Source organism: Sporobolomyces salmoneus, assembly GCF_050403485.1.
Source record: "Sporobolomyces salmoneus JCM6883 DNA, S_salmoneus_JCM6883_v1_ctg8, whole genome shotgun sequence".
Classification (NCBI taxonomy): Eukaryota; Fungi; Basidiomycota; class Microbotryomycetes; order Sporidiobolales; family Sporidiobolaceae; genus Sporobolomyces; species Sporobolomyces salmoneus.
In genome coordinates, this window is record NW_027481155.1 from 472,637 (window position 1) to 494,488 (window position 21,852).

At 52.3% G+C, this 21,852-nt stretch overlaps 10 protein-coding genes across 10 annotated transcripts; 4 read left to right on the forward strand and 6 right to left on the reverse strand.

The window, feature by feature from the left end:
• Window positions 1–574: 574 nt before the first annotated feature.
• On the reverse strand, window positions 575–919 carry JCM6883_003510 (uncharacterized protein; the record flags this gene model as incomplete). The annotated part of the gene is made up of 1 exon (XM_076630216.1): window positions 575–919. The coding sequence occupies one exon, from the start codon at window positions 917–919 to the stop codon at window positions 575–577; it is 345 nt and encodes a 114-aa protein (XP_076489974.1).
• Window positions 920–1,224: 305 nt separating this feature from the next.
• Window positions 1,225–2,676, reverse strand: JCM6883_003511 (uncharacterized protein; the record flags this gene model as incomplete). Its single annotated transcript, XM_076630217.1, has 2 exons — window positions 1,225–2,598; window positions 2,662–2,676. The coding sequence occupies 2 exons, from the start codon at window positions 2,674–2,676 to the stop codon at window positions 1,225–1,227; spliced, it is 1,389 nt and encodes a 462-aa protein (XP_076489975.1).
• Window positions 2,677–2,972: 296 nt separating this feature from the next.
• On the forward strand, window positions 2,973–3,410 carry JCM6883_003512 (uncharacterized protein; the record flags this gene model as incomplete). The annotated part of the gene is made up of 1 exon (XM_076630218.1): window positions 2,973–3,410. The coding sequence occupies one exon, from the start codon at window positions 2,973–2,975 to the stop codon at window positions 3,408–3,410; it is 438 nt and encodes a 145-aa protein (XP_076489976.1).
• A 992-nt stretch (window positions 3,411–4,402) lies between these two features.
• Window positions 4,403–6,537, reverse strand: TPD3 (protein phosphatase 2A structural subunit TPD3; the record flags this gene model as incomplete). Its single annotated transcript, XM_076630219.1, has 5 exons — window positions 4,403–4,762; window positions 4,822–5,159; window positions 5,225–5,470; window positions 5,533–6,408; window positions 6,486–6,537. The coding sequence occupies 5 exons, from the start codon at window positions 6,535–6,537 to the stop codon at window positions 4,403–4,405; spliced, it is 1,872 nt and encodes a 623-aa protein (XP_076489977.1).
• Window positions 6,538–6,773: 236 nt separating this feature from the next.
• On the forward strand, window positions 6,774–7,895 carry MRP4 (mitochondrial 37S ribosomal protein uS2m MRP4; the record flags this gene model as incomplete). The annotated part of the gene is made up of 3 exons (XM_076630220.1): window positions 6,774–6,966; window positions 7,032–7,743; window positions 7,817–7,895. The coding sequence occupies 3 exons, from the start codon at window positions 6,774–6,776 to the stop codon at window positions 7,893–7,895; spliced, it is 984 nt and encodes a 327-aa protein (XP_076489978.1).
• A 183-nt stretch (window positions 7,896–8,078) lies between these two features.
• On the forward strand, window positions 8,079–8,913 carry LSM4 (U6 snRNA complex subunit LSM4; the record flags this gene model as incomplete). The annotated part of the gene is made up of 7 exons (XM_076630221.1): window positions 8,079–8,081; window positions 8,140–8,181; window positions 8,256–8,354; window positions 8,427–8,477; window positions 8,539–8,565; window positions 8,629–8,731; window positions 8,819–8,913. 7 exons carry the CDS (start codon window positions 8,079–8,081, stop codon window positions 8,911–8,913), a joined length of 420 nt encoding a protein of 139 aa, XP_076489979.1.
• A 441-nt stretch (window positions 8,914–9,354) lies between these two features.
• Window positions 9,355–13,405, reverse strand: JCM6883_003516 (uncharacterized protein; the record flags this gene model as incomplete). The annotated part of the gene is made up of 17 exons (XM_076630222.1): window positions 9,355–9,377; window positions 9,448–9,858; window positions 9,924–9,987; window positions 10,051–10,392; window positions 10,453–10,590; window positions 10,652–11,178; window positions 11,241–11,335; window positions 11,401–11,466; window positions 11,536–11,760; window positions 11,827–11,930; window positions 12,004–12,106; window positions 12,170–12,386; window positions 12,452–12,534; window positions 12,590–12,882; window positions 12,938–13,117; window positions 13,187–13,282; window positions 13,352–13,405. 17 exons carry the CDS (start codon window positions 13,403–13,405, stop codon window positions 9,355–9,357), a joined length of 3,021 nt encoding a protein of 1,006 aa, XP_076489980.1.
• A 369-nt stretch (window positions 13,406–13,774) lies between these two features.
• JCM6883_003517 (uncharacterized protein) lies at window positions 13,775–14,986 on the reverse strand (the record flags this gene model as incomplete). The annotated part of the gene is made up of 1 exon (XM_076630223.1): window positions 13,775–14,986. One exon carries the CDS (start codon window positions 14,984–14,986, stop codon window positions 13,775–13,777), a length of 1,212 nt encoding a protein of 403 aa, XP_076489981.1.
• A 1,441-nt stretch (window positions 14,987–16,427) lies between these two features.
• On the forward strand, window positions 16,428–18,651 carry JCM6883_003518 (uncharacterized protein; the record flags this gene model as incomplete). Its single annotated transcript, XM_076630224.1, has 2 exons — window positions 16,428–17,308; window positions 17,376–18,651. The coding sequence occupies 2 exons, from the start codon at window positions 16,428–16,430 to the stop codon at window positions 18,649–18,651; spliced, it is 2,157 nt and encodes a 718-aa protein (XP_076489982.1).
• A 2,071-nt stretch (window positions 18,652–20,722) lies between these two features.
• On the reverse strand, window positions 20,723–21,415 carry JCM6883_003519 (uncharacterized protein; the record flags this gene model as incomplete). Its single annotated transcript, XM_076630225.1, has 2 exons — window positions 20,723–21,180; window positions 21,259–21,415. The coding sequence occupies 2 exons, from the start codon at window positions 21,413–21,415 to the stop codon at window positions 20,723–20,725; spliced, it is 615 nt and encodes a 204-aa protein (XP_076489983.1).
• Between the last annotated feature and the right edge of the window lie 437 nt (window positions 21,416–21,852).

The window sequence follows — 21,852 nt, forward strand, 5'->3', positions numbered from 1 at the left end:
AGCGGGAAGCCACTCACCCAATCCGATGTCGAGCGGGAAATCATTTGTCTCTCGAACAGCTCTGTCGAAAGTGGCGGCAGCGGTCTGCAGCTCCTCGTAATGTGGCCGACAGACGCCGGCCGCGTAGGGCCTAGCGTAGTTCGATAGTGTGTAATCGGGAAAGAAACGTCTGTCGACGATCTGTACGGCGATAACAGACAGCTGAACAAAGTTGGAGCGTCGATTGAAGGGACAGTTGGCGAACTCCGGGCAAGCTATTCGCTCAGGAACGCCGCGCAAAAAGTGTCCGACGAGATCTAAGTATTGTGCTTTCTGTACGACGCGCCAGGCTGACTATAGCCAGCTGAAATCGGTCAGCTTTCGACAGACGAGTCTCGGAACGATCAGAGCTTCACGCACCAATTTGTCCTTCCACTCTTGCGGAGCGTGAAAGTACGGGCCGTCCAAGTCTTCGATCAAGAACGTCCGCTTGGCTGTGCGCTTGATGAGCTGTCTGTTCCCGCTCAGGGTCGCCAGAGTGAAAGCGACCTCAGGAGAGCCCTGGTCGGCCTCGATCTGCCTCTGAACGAACTCATCAGCGATCGCCCGAGATGTCGACAGAATCAACACACCAAACTTTCGCTTCTACGAGATTGCGGACAATCCTACAATCATACTTATCCGCCAATCGTGCGATTGCCTCCCACTCCAAATCGTTCAAGGCGTTTAACGATTCTTGAGTCTCCTTTCCCTCCAACAAAGGCAAGAACACCTCGAGATCTGCCTCGGTATCGTCCAGCGGAATCGAGCGGTCGTTTGTCTCGTGTCGAAGATTCATCGAAAGCATGTCGTTGAACACCTTCGACTGAGCGATGAGGGCGAATCGAGAGACAGTCAAGGTGGCGTTGTCACGGGTACTGAGGGTGATATGGTCATCCATGTCACCGTGTCGAGAGAGTGAGGGGAAGGAGGAAAAGAAGAGGAAGGCGGAGTTCGGGCCTCTTTTTGTCATCTCGAGCTCCGGTCGAATTCCGCGGTGTCGCATCGACGATGGAGACGGTGCACTGATGTCGGGACGAATGCTTCAGTCTCGCAGGCGCTCATCCTTTCTGTTGCGGAACTCGGTGGCGAGGAGAAGACTCGATCAACCCGAAAAATGTTGCAACAATTCCAGCTTCTTGCAGTCGTGCCCGTACATCCCGCTCCCATATCCTAAAAAGCGATACAAATATCTCGTTCGCACGGTCACATCGACGAATCTAGCGAACGCTCGGAACCAGCGTGACCTTCTGCGCGCCTCCTCCTCGTCTCTTGAAGCCTTGCGATCCTTTCTTTCTCCAATTCACCACTATCAAACTTCTCTTCGATCCGGAAAGCGTTGAGTGTAGATCCTCGTAGTTCCGTACCTGCCGCTTCGCACGTCCGAACGAGTTTTTTGAACCCTTCCCTGCTGAATTCGTTGCTCCAGTCCGGTCGAATAATTTCCACCTTCAGCTCGTCCTGGTCCCTGTCGTCTGCTCGGTTTATCCTGCGCCTCCTGAGGGCCCAGAGGTCCGGCATTTCCACCGAGGAGATTGCGCAGAGCTTGTCGAGCTTCAGTGTCGAGAGCGTCAACCTCGGGACGAGAATCAGGAGCTGCTCAAGCGCCAGATCGATGCCGTGACCGAAGTGGAGATATCGAAGGGCGGAAAGGCGTTCGAGGTCCTGATAGATAGACGGCGATTTGAGATCCACGTCGCCCTTTATGGAGAGCGAGCGAAGGTTTGAGAAGCGAGAAAACGAGGCGACCACCTCCCTCCGAGTTGTAAGCGTAGACGATTGGACGACCAACTCCTCCAATAGATCGGGATTTGGCAGAAGTTCGATCGAGGTCATCACTCGGGAGTTTTCGTCCGAGTCGACGAGAGTCAGCTTCGAGCAGCTCCAGGCGGATGACAGGAGGAACGGGGCGTTGCGGCTTGCTTGGAATGGTCCATCGATCTCGATATTGTGCAGGCGCCGGAAGGGATCGATGAGGGGGAGGTCGGCGGGACGAGATGCATTCTCGATCGAGTCTTCGTGGCGAAGGATTTTTAGATGAAGTGCGCGGAGGGAAGGGTAGTATGGTATGAAGATGTAGTGACCGGGATGGAAAGGATCGTCGAGGCTGTCGAAAGTCGACGCGAGAATGAGAGTTTGGAGATTTCGAAGGGAGGAAACGGCGACAGAAGAAGAAAGGACGAGGAGAGCTAGGCGAGTCGACCCCGAGATCTTGAGTACCTCGATTGAGCGAGTGAGTTTGAACAATTGGGTAACCACTCGGTTGTCTGGGTCGCCAGGATCGTCGTCCTCCTCCGGATCGTTTCCTTCGTCCCGAGAGTTGCTCGAGAGATCGAAATCTATTTCGAGCACTCTGATTCGATTGAGGTTTTCATCACTTGCTGAGTCGTAGAGCGTGGTCAATCGGTGACAGGCGTCCAACCAGACTCGAGAATAGAGGGTGTGGTCAAAGAATGGCTTAAGGAAGCGAGAGGGTGGTCCGAGGACACGTCGGCGCTTCGACTCTGATTTATAGTCGTGTGCACGGTCGAAGATGTCTTGTAGGAGCTCAGGAGGTAATCGGGAAAAGTGGTCGACGCCCTAGGAGGTGTGAAACAGTTGTGAGGGAGGAGCGGAATGCTGTCGATTGAATGCGAGACTTACCTTGGGAGTGCTCATGGCTATTCTATACTCTGTGTGTTGGTCCTTATGCCGGATCAGGGGAATGTCTGGCCGGAGGGAGGAGAAACGAGTTGAAGGAGAAGCGATAAGGAGAAGCGACTAGCGCGACTCTCTCCTCACTCGAGAACAACCGCCATTCTCCAGAGCCTATCAAATAAGCCGAGGCTCCGTCCCCGGCGCGCACGCTCGTCAAAGTAAGTTCCAGCACGAGGTCTTCGACTTGTGCTCTTCTCATCTTGGATCGCTTCGTCTTCGGGCTTCCTCAGCTTGAACAGGCAGCTCTTGGCTCCGGTATGCTGACTAGCTCGGTACCGACTATAGCAGGTCGTCACGGAATGGATAACCCTCTCCCTTCGGCTCACCCAACTCCTCCCTCTCGCTCCCCTCCCTTCGCGCCCTCTTCCGACTCTTTCTCCCTCTCGAAACTCCCGACGGAGCTTCTCCAGGACATCATTGAGCCCACGAACTCCTCCGAGTCATCCCGATCGTCGACACTTTCCTCTCTTTGCCTCGTTTCGAAACTCTTCTTCGAAATCGCCGAAACCCCTCCTCTTCGCCGTCGTAAGGATCACCTCGCGTCGAGCTCACGCGGAATGGAAGGTAGTCGAGGCGGGAGGACGTCATCTTGCCTCGGTTCGGGACCTCATAGTTTGGAACTCGCCTGCATTTGCACGATGCCCGTCTTCGATCGACGACAACGACCTTCACACTGCCTCGCCTCCGACAACTAAGTGTGACCGACACGAAAATAGACGCCATACCTCGTACTTCCGTCCCTTCCCTCCGATCGATCGCCTATTCTTCATCGCCGGAAGAGTCAGCGGATGCCATTTATGAGATTCTCGACTCTCTAGCGACTCAACTCGACTACGTTTCGCTCGACTACGAAATCGCTCAATATTCGACCGTGAATTACTGAACAAACTCGACTCGAAGACTCTCTGGGACATTGACTTCGCTCACCCAGGGCTGAATTTGAGAATCCCCCGGTCGTACTTACGGAGCCGTGATCCTTCCACGTCGGGTCGAAAGACCCTCACTTTTCTCAGGCGCCTTTCGCACCCTCGTCCCGCCCTCTTATACGTCGACCTTAGACATTTTCCGAAATACGTTTCTGTCCAACACGGCGAAGGCAACGCGGGATTTGCGTCCGCGTGCGAGAAGCTTGGAGTCGAGATCGTGTGGGAGGATGATGACGAGGGATGGGACTATAATGGCGCATTCTCAAAAGACTTTCGGAAGAGATTAGAGAGGAGAAGGAACGAGGAAGGCGTGGCGGAGTAGGATGGAGATGTAAGGGAACTTGAATCGTAGTTGTCGATGTGTGAAATGCCTCCTTTTACGTTGTCACCCTCACTACAGTAATCCCTCCAACAGAAGCACAAGCAGGTCGTGAGAGAGATTATTTCAGTTCATTTACATTCAGAGGGTCGAGGCAAAAGTCGAAAGGAGGGAACAGCAGAGAGAGAAGGCAAAGAACGGTCGACACAGAAAAGAAAAGAGAGACAGAGGGGTAAGTGAGCTTTTAGCGGATGAGGACGAGGAGGAGCGGTTATGTAATGCGAGATCGGGGTGATTCGATGATAGATAGAAGAGAGGGAGAGTAAAGTCAAAGGGAAAGGCAACGCAAGGAGAAGAGAAAACGAAAACACTGCACTACTACTCTTTGTATTCGAAACGAAAAGATCCATCTCATTCTCGCCTAGAATCCTCCTGAGGGTATCTAAGCATCGGTCATGACTACTTCTTCACTCGCGGGTGCTTGTTCTCCTGCTCCACCCGCCGTGCTTTCACCTGCTGCCGATGATCCTCCTCCAACTACTCGTTGAGCCGTTTCGAGTGCCTTCTCGGCAAAGAATCGAACGTCGGCATCGGAATCTTGTAACAATTTCTCGATCGCGGGCAAGACATCGGATTGAACGAGTTGAGGTCCTCCAGGTTGGGAACCGAGAGAGGTCGAGAGAACTTCGAACGCTTTCGCGACGTTGAATCGGATGTTGGGGATTCGATCGGCCGAGAGGGAGATGATGGTGGGAAGGATGGAGGTTCGGATAGAATCGACGTCGAGTGCGGGAGCCATGGTCTGCAAAGAAGAAGCAGAGTGAGCTTCCGAAATGGAAAGTATAGAGAGATTGGACTCACGGTGATTGCGAAAACGGTGGTCATTCTGAACAAGTAGTTGACGTTGTGACCCATTTCCATCACTTTGGGAATGATGGTCTCTTTCGCCCATTCGACTCCAAACACTTCGGTCAATTTCCTCAAGTTGATCGTCGCAGCCTCTCGGATCGAGAAGACGGGGTCTCCCAACCAGCCCATACACAAGTTTGCGAGTTGATCGTCAAAGAATTGAACGCCGAGTTGTTTCGCGAGGAGAGGGATGTATTCGATGATCGCTTGTCGAACTCGCCATTGTTTGTCTTCGGCTAATTCAACGATCGCGGGGAGGAGAGCTTTTGATAGGAGTTCGATACCGATGACTGCGACGCAAGGGAATAACAGCGTCAGCTGGTGAAGGTGGAGAAGTAGGACAGGATTGACTCACCTCCATTGACGACTTCAAGTTTCGAGATAATGTTTAGTCGAACTTCGGGGAATTCGTCTTTGAGCAATTGAAGGAATAGAGGAAGGAGGTGTTCGATCGTAGCGTCTTTGCCGAGCTGAGGTGCGAGTCCAGAGATTTGACTACCGAGGGCGGCGCGAACGTGTTGAGAAGAATCGGTTGCGAGATCTCGAATGCAAGGCATGAGTCGTGCGAGGATGACTTCTCGGTCGACGAGTTCGGCGAAACCTACACGCAACGGTTGCATGAGTACAGTGCGAGTAAAGAGAGTGAGGATGAGGAAGACTTACCAGGAATTTGACCAGCGGCGGCAGTTCGAACCTCTGCCTCGCTGTCCTTCAATAACGCAACATACGCCGTGACGAGTTCCTCCCTGACGATATCTTGACCGGCCGCCTTCGCGAGTTTGACGAAATGATCTCCCACCATGTAACGAACCCTCCAACTTCGATCACTGACCAAACTCTTCATCGTCGCTCCCAAATAATTCTTGCATTCCTCATCCTCGAGTGCTTCGGCGATCGCAATCATCGCATCGACCGTGAGTAACCGTACGGAATCTTGATCGTCGGTCGAGAGTTTACGGAATGCGGGAAGGAGGTCGGAAATGAGAGTGTCGTGAGAAAGGGTTTTCGAGAATCCTCCCAATTCTTTCGCGGCGGCCCTCCTCACCATCGGAGTATCGTCTTCGCACAGTTTCGTGAACATTTTCAACATCTCCTCTTGACTTGGTCGAGAAACTTTTGGGTACGCCGAAGCAAACATTGCCGTCGCCGAAGTTCGAGACGTGAACCATTCCCCCGCGGCGAGTCGTTTCAACATGGGTAGGTAGTATTGTTCGACTTGTTCCGGGGACAAGAGGGAACAGACTCCGTTCGCCGATTCGGCCGCTTTGTCGCGAACGAGAGTTTCTTCGACTCCGGTTAAATGTTCGAGAATCGGTAAGACGAGGTGACCGTATTCGGGACCTCCCAAGTAGTCGACGAATGGTGCACCTAATTCTTCGGCGAGGGCGAGGAGGATTTCATCATCGTCGTCGAGGGATTCTTGCAGGAAGGGGACGAGTTCGGTACGAGTTCGTTCGGGACCGAGGGCGAGACAGATGGTAGAGATACGGTGTACGGCGTTGAGTCGGAGAGTGACGTCCTCGGCTCTCAATTCATCGACTAGTGAGAGAGCGGGGGAGAAAGCGAATGAATCAGTCGAACTCTAGTGCAGTCAGAGGAGAGGGGAGTAGACTCACGAAGGATAGCAATAGGATGAAGGGGATCGTTCTGCCAATTTGACTGACTCATGGTTGGCAGAGGGAGAGGAGGAGAGAGATGGGGAAGAGGATGAGGTGTTGAGGGCGATCTAATTTGGTTTCGACTTGACGGATGGAGACGCTAGTCGAGGGTCTGTTGAGATTGAATATAGCTAGCTGGACGGTCGCTGAAAGTCGTGCAAAGGTAGCGAGAAAGGGAGAGACTCGTTCGCGATTTGCGTGGAATTATCTGACTTCTTTCCCCATCTCGTCGAGCTCGTCTTAAGGATGCCTCGACCAACGAACTTAGTCCAACAAGCGCTCAAACAAACGAGAACCGTCTCGAACGCGGTTCCTTCCTCCTCTTCCTCCGCTTCTTCGACTTCTTCTCTTCCTCCATCTCTCAAGCAACAAAAGCAAGATGAACTCTACTCCCGCATGATGGATAAAGTCCAACAGCGTAGAGCTCAACGCCATACCGGTCAGTTCACCCTTTCAGCTGTCCTTTCACCCAGATTCAAACTGAACTCTCTCCGCTCTCTCTAGCCGAGGTATTCTCCAAACTTGGATCTACTCAGAACCGAGACACTACCTACCAACCCCATCACGATCTCCACGCCCCTCCTTCCCCTCTGTCCTTAACTACTTCTCACCTCGTCGCCTCTGGAGCTCATCTTGGACATTCCCCTCAAACGACTCACCGTTCCTCCCTCCCTCACGTCTACGGCACCCGCGCCGGCATCAGCTACATCGACCTACGACAGACTCTCCCTGCCCTGAGGAGAGCCGCACAAGTAGTGAAAGGAGTAGTCGAGAGAGATGGAAAAGTTTTGTTTGTTGGAAGTTTGAAAGGAACCGAGAAGGCAGTGTGGGAGAATAGTAAACGGTTAGGAGAGAATGGGTATGGAGTCACGAAATGGTTACCCGGAACAATCTCGAACGCGAAGGAAGTTTTCGGATGGGCGGAAATTCCTCAACCTCCTGAATCGTCAAAATTAAGGGATTCGAGCAGTCGAGCGACCCCGATGTCGTTCAAACCGGACCTACTCGTCCTACTCTCACCGACGTTGAACCGACATGCGTTGAGGGAAGCGACGGCGAATGAAATCCCGACGATTGGAATCATCGACACCGACCTCGACCCTCGTGTCGTCACTTATGCGATTCCGGCGAACGATGACTCGCCTCGTGCCGTCGAATTGATTGCGGGTGTATTGGGAATGGCTGGGAAAGACGGATTGAAGGCGAAACAAGACAGGTCAGCGATTGCCCTACTTCATCCTTCTCTTTCTTCAGTTAGAGTTGCTGATATGGTTGGGTACTGCCTGCAGGTTGGAACAACAAGCAATGATTCAGAAGAGGGCTCGGGAAGCGGAACAACGAGTGAGGGCGAACCGAGGAGATTGGTAGATAGTAGAGAGATATTCAATCCGATTATTTTTGACCTGAAACTTTGGCTGCCTTGCTGCGGGTCCCCTGAGTTCCTACTTGTCGTATACGACAGAGACGCCAACATCCGGAGATTGCGAGCGATAGATGCGAAGTCAGGTTTCATCACTGTCTCGATCAACTCTTCACTCCTCACTCTTCACAATGGTTTGTCTCGTTCGCTCATACATGTGGGAGCTCTATAGCTAACACTTATCGTCAACAGCTCCCGCTAGCTCTCCTCCATGCCGCTCAAGCGAAACCCATGGTTCGTCTTCCCTCTCCCCTCTTTCGCCTCTCCTCTCGCACGCGCGGGAGCTGATCATGGGGTGTCACGGGTAGTTGGTGGAACTGAAGAACGGGGAAACGTTCAACGGACATCTAGTCGGTTGTGACAATTTCATGAACTTGACTTTGAAGGAAGTCTACCAAACCTCTGCTGTACGTTTCACGCTTCCTTGCCCCTGTTGCTCTGTAGAAGTGCAGCTGACGAACTGGGGACGGGTGGTACAGGATGGAGAAAGGTTTTGGAAGTTACCCGAAGCGTACGTGAGGGGAAGTAACGTGAGTCCTCCTTGAGCTCGCTGCGAGTGCTAGTCGACGCTAACAGTCGCGGAGTAAACAGATCAAATACATTCGAGTAGCGGAAAATGTGCGGTCCTTCCTGATTTGTCCCTCCAGGAGAAATGACTGAACTCTCGATTCGTTCGTACAGCTCGTGGATCAAGTCAAAGAACAAGAAGAAGAACAACGGAGAAGAGGAGGTAACAATTCATCAGGTGGAGGTCGAGGAGGTCGAGGGAACAACGGTGGTATGGGTGCCAGAGGTTCAGGTAGAGGTAAATGTCGGATTCTCTCTTTCTTCCTGCAAGAGCCGTGCTGACGAGGGCTTGTGGTGACGGTAGGTCGGGGAGGAGGAGATCGAGGAGGAAGAGGTGGAGGACGGGGAGGCGCAGGGAGAGGCGCACCGAGGGGAGCGAGAGGTGGAGGAGGAATGTAAAACGAAAACGAGAACCGTTAATTTTGCAAGTACAGTAATACCCATTAACTCATCCCTCTCTTCTTGCGATTTCCGGAGTTTGTTCGCTTGCAGAGCTGGAACAGCGGAGGCGCTTGTCGGAGCCGATCGAGAAGAGCTCGACTTTCGAATCGAACGAGGTTTGAATTCTTCCCGATACTCTGGTCGATGAAACGACAGAAGGTCACGCAACCGGATTAGGAGCCAAGAGACTGGAACTAGTATCTTACAGAGAGGAATAAGACCTGATTCGCAACACCTGATGGGTTTCGTTCCCTTTGCTCTTGACTCTCTACAAAACTTTCGGCGGGCTGAGCTCTCAGCGTACAGCAAATCCGCTGAGTTAAAGGTTCTGCTGTTCGTGAAAGGTCCTTCCCTCTTCGCGAAAGGAAGCAAAGTAAGATTATCGACTGGATGAAGTTTCTACAACAGAAGCGGATCACTACCTGTACGTTTCAACTACTATCGTATCAGTAACATCAACAGAATATACGATTCGGAAAGAGCGAGACGCACCTTTCCCCTCGGCGGCATCCTCTTGAAGCATCGCATCGACCTGACCCAGCAGGGTTTCGTCTCCCTCTCCCGCGAAATCTTCTCCATCCGCCTCCGTAGCTTCGTCGATCGTGAATTGAGGTCTTTGCATAGCTTGCTGAGCGAGAGCTTGGACATCGATATCGAGCGCTCCCCCTCCGGCCTGAGGTGAAGACGAAGAGGAAGAAGTCTTCTCGTCGGCCCAAGGGTTCTCTTGAGGATAGGCGGGAATCCGCATCGCTGCTGCTGAGAGAGGGTTGAGGGCGGCGGCGGGAGTTGGAGAAACAGAGGCGGGAGGAAGAGGCTTCTTCCGAGCCGAGGTCGAGAAGAGTTGATCTCGTGCGGTAGGTTCGAGAGCTGCAGAGGCGGCATCGAGTTTGCCGATACTCGGTCCTGGTCATCGGAGAGCGAAGAGTCAGAATTAGAAAGGGAGAGAGAGGGTAATAATGAGAACTTACTCTGTTCGACGGTTTGGATGTCGAGTCGTTTGCCGACCTCATCAGCTAGTCGATTGAAACGTTCCTGCGAGCAATGGGAACATCCTAAGTGGCTGAAGCAGGGCTTTGAAACCGTTCCATTGCTCACCTTGTTCTCATCCGTTGTCACAGCATTGACGATTCCTCTCCACCACCCTCCTGCTATTGTTTGAGGTTTCGGTTTGTCCTCAGGAACGAGGACCTCGAGTCGCCAACTCGCCGTGAGATCGGATTCGAAGAAGTCCTCGAGGAGAGCGTCGGCGAGAATGCACATTCGGAAAGTCGCGAGCGAGAGGTACGGTCGATTCGGATTCTCGGTAGGATCGCTCGAGCTCGAGTCGGTTTCGTCGGGAACGGTGGGTTTCGTAGATTCGGCGTATTCGAACAAGTTTTGAATTAGGTTCGAGACGCTGCCGAGGTATCGATCTCCGGGCTCGTTTCGGAAGATGAACTACGAATAGTGTTTATCATCAGCTCGTTATTGAGACATGGAGAGACAGAGAGCACTGACGAGGAGAACTTCAGAAACTTGGAGGATTTCGTCTTTCGTGAGGTACCCGTCTCGATCCGAGTCGTGGATCGCAAAGAGCCAAGCGAGATTTGTCATGAGGTCGTTGAACAGCACTCCATCGAGACCAGCGACGATATCCTGGAACAAGGCAAAGTCAGATAACAGTCTCAGCTCACTCATTCTGAAACGTGAAACTCACCTGAAACGACAGTGAACCTTGCAGAGAAACATCCCATGCCGCAAAGATCTTATCGATGAACTGGTGATCCGCTGGTTGACGGTCGATATGTTCGAGCAACCCATTCTTGACGAGTCGTTCATTTCTCGCCCAAGTCGCGACATCCGCCATGAAGTTTCCGAATCCTGCTCGATCTAGACATTCTTCAGGTTTGTCTTCCTTCTCAGACTTTGTCGCTCCAGTATTCGTCGAAGAAGTAGTAGATTCCCTCCCTCTCGTCGCACTCGATGAAGTCCGACTGCGCAATCCAGTGAGATTCGTCGGTGGAGCTTTCGTTCGTTCCTTTTGTCGCAACACGGCGAGTTTGAAGTGATCGTATGCGAGTCCGAGTTGATCTTTGTTGAGGCGACCAGTGCTGACGAGGTTTCGGATCGCCGTTCGTTTCGCAAAAGTTTCAATCGAGACGACGACTTCAGCGCGGAATCGTTTTCGCTCTGAAGCGATGGTGTCGTCGGTGATAGTCGAGAACTCTCGGAAAGCGACAACGACTGCGCTCGGAAGAGGGAGTGGGTCAGCGTAAGCTTGAGCTGTGAGAGGAGAGTCGCCTTACAAAGTTCCTGGAAGCGAGTTACGCTGCGTTGACGAGAATCATGCGAGTCGGGATATGCCGAGTCTCCGAGAGTCAAGAAGTAAGCTTTGAGTACACTGTTGTGTACAAGGCGAGCTCGGTTAGTCGTGAGGGAGAGAGGGAGAGAACGGTTTTACCTCACTTGATGAAAGCTCCGTCGTCGGTCGTCTCGAGCAGTTCGGTAGAGTTAACCTTGAGGATAGCAAGACTGATGACGAGTGAAAAGGTCAACAGAGGAGTCGGGAGAGAAGCGACACATTCGAGACGGAAAACTCACCCGACTTGGAAGAGGACCTTTGGCCCCATCAAGAAAAAACAGTCGATGATTCGGAACGCGAAGACCATCGGCATCGAAGAGATGTAAAGGGAGAGGAACCAGGGTAGACTCGCAACGGATAATTGGATATCGGCTCGAGCGAAATGTTCGTGAATCGTTGGGAGACATCGTTGGACGAGGTGTTCAAACACTCGCTGGTCGAGAACGGTACCGTACATGGAGGGACTGCGAAGAACAGCACGGCAACATCAGTCGAGATAGACCCGGTAGATAAGCCCAGCTCTCCCTCACCTGTAGTAACCTGGCAACATCCGATCGCAGAGGACCGACAAACACCAGAAACACTGTTCTTCCGACATGTAGATGAGGAACGAAGCGACGATCAAGTTCATCGCCTGTAAGTGAATAAAGGAGAAAGGACAAGTCAGTTTCGCTCGCTCTCGTATCGAGGGGATCGATTCGACGCACCTGACAATAACCAAGGGTGGGATTACTCCATGCATAGGCGGTCAAAACCCGTCTCATCGCGTCAATCCCCCTCGTATCTTGATAAGCAGAGTATTCGGGAAGCCTATTGCGCGATTTCCGAAAGATTCAGAGAGCTTTCGCAGAAGTGAACGAGACAGAAACCCACGAGCGATGCAGATCCTTTTCGATATCATCCGTGCTTGAACTCCTCCGCCCGACGTTGTCATTGAGGATTTGTTCGTAAACTCCTGGATTGTGCAGTCGCAGAAACATCGAGCCACACGCTAATTCCCACATTTCACCGCGTAACCGATTCGGTAGACCAACGAGGACGAGTCGAGTGAACGACGGATACCGAACTAAGGTCAGGTTGCGACCATAATCTGAGGAGACGAAAACCCTGTCAGCTGAGAGAGTTGGGCATCGGCTGAGAGGGCAATCCACCCACTCGATAGGTAGTCTTTCCACAGCTTCATCTTGCTCTTCTCCCGTAGCTTGCGTGGGTCTCCAGGATATTTGAAGATCAGTCCCCTGCGAACCGTACATCAGATTCTCGCTCGTTATTCAGAAGTCGAATGCGACTCACAATCCAGTATGAAATCCGGATTCAGTACCCCACTGTGTTGTCCAGGGTTCATCCGCATCGAGTTCCTTAGCCTTTCCTTTGTCTTCGAACGAGATCAGTTCTCCGACTTTCGCATCGTCCTCTTTCTTCTTGCGATCTTCTTGGTCGTAATCCGGAGAGAGATACCATTCTGAAAAGAAGGTGTGAGAGAAGGGTTTGAGGGATTTCATCATGGGTAGAGACGCCTTTAGTCGAACACGGAGATTCGCACAAAATTGGTCGTTTGTCGGTCGAAGCGAGTTGAGTTGCACGACCTGCAAGCTTATCGAGTGTCAGATCTTTCTCTGAGCTCATCTTGATAAAACTCACGATGCGTAAACCATGGAACAGAGTCAACGCGAGAGCGAAAGCACCAAACTCAGTCCCTTCCTGTCCTGGAGCGAGTTTCTCGACTCGCCTCACCGTCGCGAGGGGAAGCGTGAGTCTACATGAGCGTCTATCGAGAGAGGTGAATGTGAGGAACGAGGTCGAGAGGTAGAGTTTGCCAGACTGCGTGAGGAGAGGGAATCATGCAACATCAGCCAAGGAGAGGAGAGGACAGAAAGGGAGACGACGCACGAAGGCCTCGTCTTGTCCGGTAAGAATTAGGACTGTATGGACTTCTCCTAAAGGGTTCTCATCGTCTGGTAAGCCGAACGCTTCGCGAAATTGATCCTGATAGATGAGATGCGTTTCGGCAAAGATTCAGCCCTCTGTGCGCAGTGAGCGAGAGCACGGACTGACCTCTTTTGTAGGATCTCTGAAGTATGCCTTGCGCTGCTGTGTGCGCAACGACATCGCTTCGCGTGGAAGTTGAAGGAGGCTGAGTCCTGAGAGGTCCCGAGAGAGGGGAAAGGTGGGTTCGGACGCCCGTGTGAGAGGGCTATTGGAGGTGCAGAGGCGATGAGACTGATCGAGGTAGAAGATGGGATAGGTAAGCGAGATGCGAGGGCGAAGATGTGAACGGATCGGAGGAGAAAGCTCATGAGACTTCGCAAAGGTGTTTCGCACAATCTCCCGTCCTCTCAAGCAGACACAGGGCAACACGAATACGTTCCTTTCCGAGTCATAAGGCTACAAGATAGAAGAATACACCAAGAAACGAAGAACAACAATCTTTTCCGAAGACGAAGCAATCTATGAACTCTCAGGCGCCTGACTCGCACTCTACTTCCTCTTTGGATCTTCCAGCTCTGCCCACTCGTCGACGGTACGAGCTCCTTCCGCTTGGCGTGATTCGTGATTGACCACTTGACGATCTTCTTCCCCCATTCGACGTTTTCCTCCTTCTCTCGTCGCATCCATTCCCTTCACAGGCTTTTCTCCGTCCTTTGCGACCTTATCGTACTTCTTGACCTTCTTCCTCGACCCCGCACCACCTTCAACATGAACCCTTTCATCCTCGGCCACGATTTGAGAAGAATCGAGCGGAACCGAGCTTCCAACTTTTGTGTTTCCCTGTTTCGCTACCGCCATCTTCTTCATCCTGTTTAGTTGAGCTTGACGTTCCGCGGGAACTGCGGCTTGTCGGGGGGATCGAGCGGCGTCATCGAAAGAGCTGTCGACGTCGTTCTCGGATTTCGTTCGACGGCCTGCCTTTTCCGACTCTACTCCTCCTCCTCCTTCCGGCTCCTTGCCGAAACGTAAAGGTCGACGACGAGGTTGTGATCCAGTGTTCGCAACGAGAAGTTCCGGGTGAGCTCGATACAGATCGCCGTGGTAGCTTCTTGCGAGGTTATCCGCATCGTGTTTGACCGGGACGACGTGTTGTTGAGCGGGTGCACGATACGCAAAAGAGTTCTCCCATGCCCTTCTCTGAGCGGTCTCCCCTATCGGCATCGATCGTTGACGAGGTTTATTGTTGAGCGCGCCAGAAACGGTCGGAGGATTATAGTATGAAGGGGCTCCTGAAGGTCTCGCGAGGTTGATTCGAGTCGATCGGCGGTGGAGGAGAGAGTTGAGAGGTCCGGGGAGAAAAGAAGCGAGGTAGGTTGCGGAGAAAACGATGAGGAAGAGGGTGAGAACTTTCGAGGGGGTGAGAACGATACCTTGTCGAGCCGCTGCTAGTCGAACGATGGTTGCAGTTGAAGTCCTTCGATGATGGGCGTATGCGATACTAGGTTTCCGTGCTCCATGTGTTGGCATCGACAGAACTGTTTCGTCTCCCTTCCTTGGTTCTTTCCTTTCCTCTTCTGCACGACGTTCCGGAGTAATCGGTGGAGAGTCTGGATAGATAGAGATGTGCGTCGAATGAGATGGAGGAGGTGTGATATCCTTTCGATCGAAGTAGGCCCCTAGAGGAGTCTCTGGAGGAGTCGACGGCATCGACATTCGACGACGATGTTGCTTGTTCGAAGCAGACATCATTCCAGCGTTCATCTGCACTAGTTCACTCCGGTCAGACTACCTCACGCAACGAAAGGAGGGGCTCAGACAAGGGAAGAGGGCTCACAATGTGAAAGGCTAGTAGTTTAGTGCACTATCGCTTCGGCTTGAGACTCCCGATATCACTGACTTATTGCGCTGGCTGAGTCGTGTATGTGTCGGGTCGTAGTACTGGCGAAGCGGAGAGTAGACAGAGCGAGAGAGATGTATTGGAGCTGTTCAATCCGATGAGGCAAGGCAATCTACTCTATTCGCTAGCCTGAGACAACAGAACAAACCGAAGCGGGACAGTCGGCAAGGCAAGTCGATCCATGGCCGCAGTCAGAGTGGAAAGGTGGAGAAGAAAAAAAGGACCGGAAAGAGAAAGGTGGCTTTCGCGAATTTCCCAAAGTCGGAATCTCGAATATTCTTCTTTTGTTCTTTGACTGTTACAACGGTAGGCTCTACAAGACCCGACGGGCTAGAACAGCTGTCCGATCCAATCTATTCGGAGCGATCATATCGTCAAAGTCGACTTTTGAGCTTGGGTCACCAAATTATTCTTTTCCCTTTGTTCCCTCTTGCTGAGGGCTCGCGCTCCTTTTGTTTGTTCGTGTCGATGCGAGAGGGGTCTGGTCGAGCTCGCAGCTCTGTCAGCCTCTCTGCGCGAGCGTCGAGGCTCAACTCAACGATCGCGATTCTTCTGGGCCTGCCTGTAGTCTACTCTCTGCCTCCCGTCTAGGGGATCAAGAGCGGACTTGCGACTTGACTGCAGCATCTCACTGATGCTCTAGTCACTCGGCGTCACCATAAGCAGCTGCTCGAACTCGAGCGAACGCTGCCTTCGCATGCAAATCTGCAGCTCAAATTGTAATCTACTGTAATCACACGTTGGAATGTCGTTGGCAAAGGTTCTCACAGACTGGCAGAATGGACACGAGTGGAATACAAGCAGATTAGTGTCGAATTGTGAGCTCTGCGAGAACGACCTGGCAGTGAAGACGGCGAAGATGCTTCGAGAGAGAGCCGTCGCGCGAAAGAAATTGAGAAATCATCGAACATTCGACGCGACCCGTCACGTCGCGTAAAAGAAGTCAATTTTCTTCTTTGGGAACAAGCGAGAAGGAGGAACCTGCTCTCTCCCTATGTTCCAGTTGCCCTTGTTCTAAGCAAGGACCGATCCTCTGTCGAGCTCTTTCTCTTCACTCCAGTCGACGACGACGACCTTCGAGGGAGAAAACAACAGAGAGCCTCGCAATTTGACGCGCGCGAGACTTGGAAGAAGTGCAGAATCACAATTCTCCCTTCTCTCCTTTCAAACTCTCTACCCTCTCCGTCTCTCTCTCAAACGATGTCGCGCCCTCGTCCTGCACCTCCTTCCTTATCTCCCCTCAACCTCCATCAATCCTGGTCGACTTCTTCCTCTTCTTCCGCCTCTTCTTCACTTTCTCCCTCGATGTCGACCGAAGACCCTCAATATCTCGAACCGACTCGAATGTTCTCCGACGCGCCCGCAAGTCCTCGGAAACCTTTCAACATGGCAGACTTGGCCGCTGCTGCTATCGCCAGACCGCGATCGATCGAACCCTGGGCCGAAAGAGACGCACCTTTATCTCCCTCTTCTTGCGCGAGTGACGACGAAGACGAAGACGACGATGAAGACGCGGCAGACGATGCTTACAACCGATGGAACGAACCCTCTTCGTGTGCGATGACTCCTTCCTCGTCCGCCGGATCTTTCTGTCTCCCTCCCCCTTCCTCCTGTCCTCCTTCTCTCCAACCCGTCGCGTCGACTTCAACCGCGACACTACCTCCTCTTTCACCTCCTCCTACACCACCGAAACCTACTCTTACGCGTACGATCAGTCAAACCCCAACCTCGAATGATCCTTGGGCAGGAGCCGAATTCTCTCTCAAACTCCTTTTCACCTCTGGCAACTCTTCCTCTTCTTCCTCCTCCTCGACCCAAGACGACCACGAGCAAACTCTCCCTCCCGCCTTCTTCCCCTCTCAACGCATCTCGTTCTCTCCTCGATTAAGGATCACTTCTTCGAATGGACTTGCGTTCTCCTCTCTCGGAGGGATGCATCTCGGAGTTACGGGAATGTGTGAGACTCTCGACACAGACGGACAGGTCAAGAGCAAGAGGATGATTGCAGATTTCTGTATCGACTTGTCGAGTGGGTTGAAGATCTGGAAACGGGACGCGGACAATGCGAGGAGAGCTGCAGCTCGAAGGGCAGGAAGAGTCGACGACGTTGATGATGGCGAGACGAGACTTCCTCCTGGAACCTACGTGCTTCCTCTGAGTATGAAGGTGCCCAACTCGGAACGACTGTGAGTGGTTTCGTTCTTTCATCGACGCGACTCGCTCTTTCGAAACTGACGAAATTCGAATTCGCAGACCGCCTTCCTTCGAGTGCGCTCAGTTCCGTATCTCCTACACCATGTCGATCGCCCTCTTCTCGACGATGCAAAGCGCGAACGGCACTCCTCGACGCCTCAAAGTCTTTTCGATCCCTTTCCACGTTCTCCCTTCGACTCTTCCTTCGGCCGCCCCCGAGCTCCCCGTTCTCACCCACGATCACAAGAAAGGAGTTTTCGCCTCGTTGATGAAGTCGCTTTCGTTCTCTTCTTCGCCCCGTCAAGCCGAAACGGGTTATCACATCGTTTACCCTTCTCTCCCTACTTCTCACTTCTCTCCTGCCTCGCACGCCTCGATCCCCGTCTCCCTTCGTATCGTCGACCGACCTCTCGAGCCGACAGATCTCTACATTCGTCTCGCGATCGTTCGAAAAACCTACGTGCGCGAATCCTCCTCGATGTCGCTCGCCAACGCGATCGAAGACGAATGGGGACTCGGCAACGACGTCTCGCTCGCCTCGATGGGCTACCCGGAGGAGGTCATCACCGAACCGTGGTGCAAGGAGGAGGAGGAGATCGTCAGTCGGTGGGGTTGGGTTCCTTACTCTGCTCGACCTGGTGCCGATCCGACTCAGAAAGCCGAGGTTGTCATCAACGACATTGCTCTACCTCTCATTGGATCGAACGGAATGGGATGGGATCACGGTTACTCGACTTCGCTCGATCTCGAACCCACTTCGACCCCGACTCTCACTCATGGCGAATGCAGTTGGTTCTCGCCTTCGTTCCGCAATCGACCTCCTATCGCGAAAGAATACTCGAAACACGTTCATGTCTCGTCGCGATTCTTCCTCTCGGTCGAAGTCGGATTCGCCTCACCTCAATTGAAAGAAACTCTTTGCGAGCTCGGACAAGAATCTCCGGATCTCGAATTACCCGCTCCCAACACTTTCACTCGACCTACTTCTCCTCGTACCTCAGCCTACTCTGGAGCATCAATTTCGAACCCTTTCCACGTTCCCTCTGCTCGTTCTCGGCACTCTGCCGCGACTCCCGCTTCTTCCCTTCCCTTCCCCGGCAAACTTCGAGAACTCTTCATCCCGATCACGATTGGTTCCGTCGCCGAACCTGGACTCGCCTGTCTCTCTCGAGAACGATCCGAGGCGGAGAACGCATCGAGGAGACAAGAACGGGAACAACGAGAAGAACGAGGCGAAGACGTTCGATCGGGGGAAGGAGAAGGACCTGAAGGCGCTTGGTTGTGCGCACCACCAAAATACGAAGAAGCAGTCAAACACGCTCCGGCTTACTCCTGATCAAGCCTCTATCTCGCATCAGCTTTTCATTTTTTAACGATGTATCTCTCATTTCACGACTCTCACTCATATTATCTCGGTTCGTTCTTTCGTTGGATTCAGTTTTATACGTTGTGCAGTCTTTTTTCTCTTTATCTCCTGGGTCGGTTGTATAGTCATTGGAGCCTGCTGTATCGTTCTTGCTTTGCCCTCCCTGTTGATTTTCTCTCCCTCGTTTTTATCATTGGTTCTATTCCTCCTGCAAACAGTCTCGCAATCTTGATCATTGACACACTTGCACCAGTCCGTCGAGAGCCAGCGAGAGGAGCAGAGGGAGACACTTTACGAAGTATTTTTGACAGAGCAACGATGTATTTCGCATGGGCAGTTCGCCTCCGGCCGACAAGTTCTCTTCCCAGAATACAAAAAAAAAAAAAAAGGATGGGCTCAATCAAACGAAACTATGTGAACAATAACCATATCATGACAGACTCCCATGCGAAAGTCAGCAACGGGGGAGAGAAGGGAAAAAGAGAGTGACACGAACTCACACAAGCTTAGGACTCCAGTCGTCCGGTTGACAGTGGTATTCAACGGGAGACTCCTGCACACGTCGATTCCGAGTTAGCTCATCTGGAGGAGAAGAGGAGGGAGAGGACACAGAGAGACTAACCAGTAGTTTATTCAACCCTAGGTCCATGATTTCATTCACGTTTGATCTTCTGACAACGAGCGACTCCTTCTGTCGAAGAGTACACAAGGAGAGAGTCAGCTGCTGCTCGACGACGATGAGAGAGAGCGAGTGAGAGCGAGAGAGGTACGCACTTGAGAGATCCCTGCGTTGCCAGCTGGCTACACCCTGACTGACCACGAGGACACCTTCCACTCACTTCGAGTCTTGCTTGTACGAGTTGACAGTCGAAGTGGAGAAGGGGAGGTCGAGTGAAGAAAAGGAAAGAAAGAGAGAAATCGAGTCAAATCTCGAGTTTTGTTCGCTCGCGCACGCACCTTCTGACATCCGCGGACTTGCCGGTTTTACGGGTTGCCGACAATCACGTCATCCTTTCCTTTTGGGGCGAACTTGCTTTCGAGCAGAGATCGCGTCCTCTTCCTCGTCTCTCGATCCTCTCACTTCTTCGCTCTTCCTTTCGATCCTCACTCGCACAAGAACTCGAGCTCGACCCCTTCACACTGTCATCTCGACCATTCGAGAGATCTCACGCTCGTGAAACCCGCGCCTTACAAGACCTATCAACCCCTCTTTCTTCTCCTTCATCACGTCTAAGCTCTACAGCACTGTATTCGGGCTCAGAAGGTCAGTTTCTGTTACTCGTCGTTCCACCTTGGGACCTATCGGCTGATTGTTGACGAGTACTCAGTGAATTCACCAAATTCGGCTTTCTCGATTCTCACTCGCCTAAAACGACTCTGACTACGCATTTACTCGTTCTCTTTGTTGTGCAGTGCTACTTTGATCAAGCCGACCTGTCTTGGTTCCACGTTGAGCCGTATTCATTTGGTTTTGAATGCGAGAAGATGAGTTTCAGTTAACGCTCTGCTCAGTCGCAATCGCGATGGAGGACGAATAAGATCTTCTAGGCAAGCATCAGACTATCATCCTGTTGGTGAATAACCAGGTAAGTCGGGCAGGTTCTCCCGTTTCAACCTCTCTTTTGGTTGCCGTTTCTCATTTTCGTTTTATCGAACCAGGTCGTATATTTCCGACTTCCGTGTACTGCCTTGGCGATGGAGCTTTCACGACCCTCTGCAATTGAATCCACAACTTTGTCGTCCGATTGGCCCTTCAGAAGCCGCAATCTCGACCTCGGATTTCTCGGACTTTGCAGTTCTCTTTCTGGATCGTTCCGTTCCCACGACCTTGTCAGCGCGAATGACGTTGAACTGTTCTTTGCTGAGCGTCTCTGTCTCTGTCTACGATGACGTTGCTCTTGATCAACTCTCGACACCTTTTCCAGACGAAGGTCAGCGCTCTCTTTTCCCACTCGAGTCTCTTCCTGATGTCGACTCTCGAACTCTCTTTATCATCGCACAACATCTGACAAGGTCTCGTGCCCGAACCAACTCTGTTGCATCAAACCTTCGCCTGTTTCGTTCGGGAGCGAGTCACCATGCGGTTTCCCATCTCCGCCTCTCCAGCCGTACCGCTCGTGTTCCCCGCCGCTCTCTCTACTTCCACTGTCCCTCCTCCTTTCCCTTTCCCTTTACCACCTCTCTTCCTTACTCGCCCTCCGTCCGAATCGTCGTCTTTTCTACGCTTCTCAGAGGGTTTCTTCCCTTTCCTCGTCTTCTTCTTCACACCTCCCTCGTCCTCTTCTTCGCTCTCCTTCGCCCCTCTTTTCTTTCCTCCCTTCTTTCCAACCTTCTTTCCCTTCTTACTCGCGCCTGCCGCTTTCCTCTTTTCTTCCTTGTCCGCTTTCGCCTTCTCTCTCTTCGCCGCTCTCTCCTTCTCTTCCTCCTCCAACTTCTCTTCCGTCTCTCCCGACCACAAAAGACCGTCCATCTGACTGTTGATGTAACGACCCGCAGGTGCTGAAAACAAAACCGATCGAGAAGTCAGTTTCCGTTTCGATTCTTCACGACTCGAAGCGCGGCGATGGCATGACTCACGAATCCAACGAATCTTCAGTACTCGACAGAGATGGAGTTCGTCCTTGATCGCCATCGCTTGAGGGGTCTCCTCCTCCTCCGAATTCGAATTCGACTCTGAGATCTTCTTCTTGGTTTTCTCCCGTTCCGAACGAGTGTAGAGTCCGTAGGGTTTCATGACCAGACCCCTGGAGGAGCGATGAGCAGCTCATGTCAGTCTAGTTGTTCCCGATTTAAACGTCGAATGGTACTGGAAAACTCACTGACTGTAGGCAATGTGTTGAATAGCCTTCAGATAGCCCTCCGATGATTGGATGCAAAACTTTGTGAGCGGCAGCGTTTCGAGTGACACGAACAACTGACTTTGTTCGAACCGGGAGTCCGATAACGATGTTGCGATCACTCGTCGATTTTGAATGTTTTGCTTCATCGACGACTTCATTTCGAGGGTTTCAGCGAGATCGAGAGGGGAGCAAGAAGTATTGATGAAGATTTCGACCAGCTCTGTGAGATTCCAAGGAGATCAGCGACAGTAGTGACGCGAGGGAAAACGGCGAAATCTCACTCTTTCTCCTGAGGAGTTCAACCACTTCATCGACTTCTCCATCTGTCCAA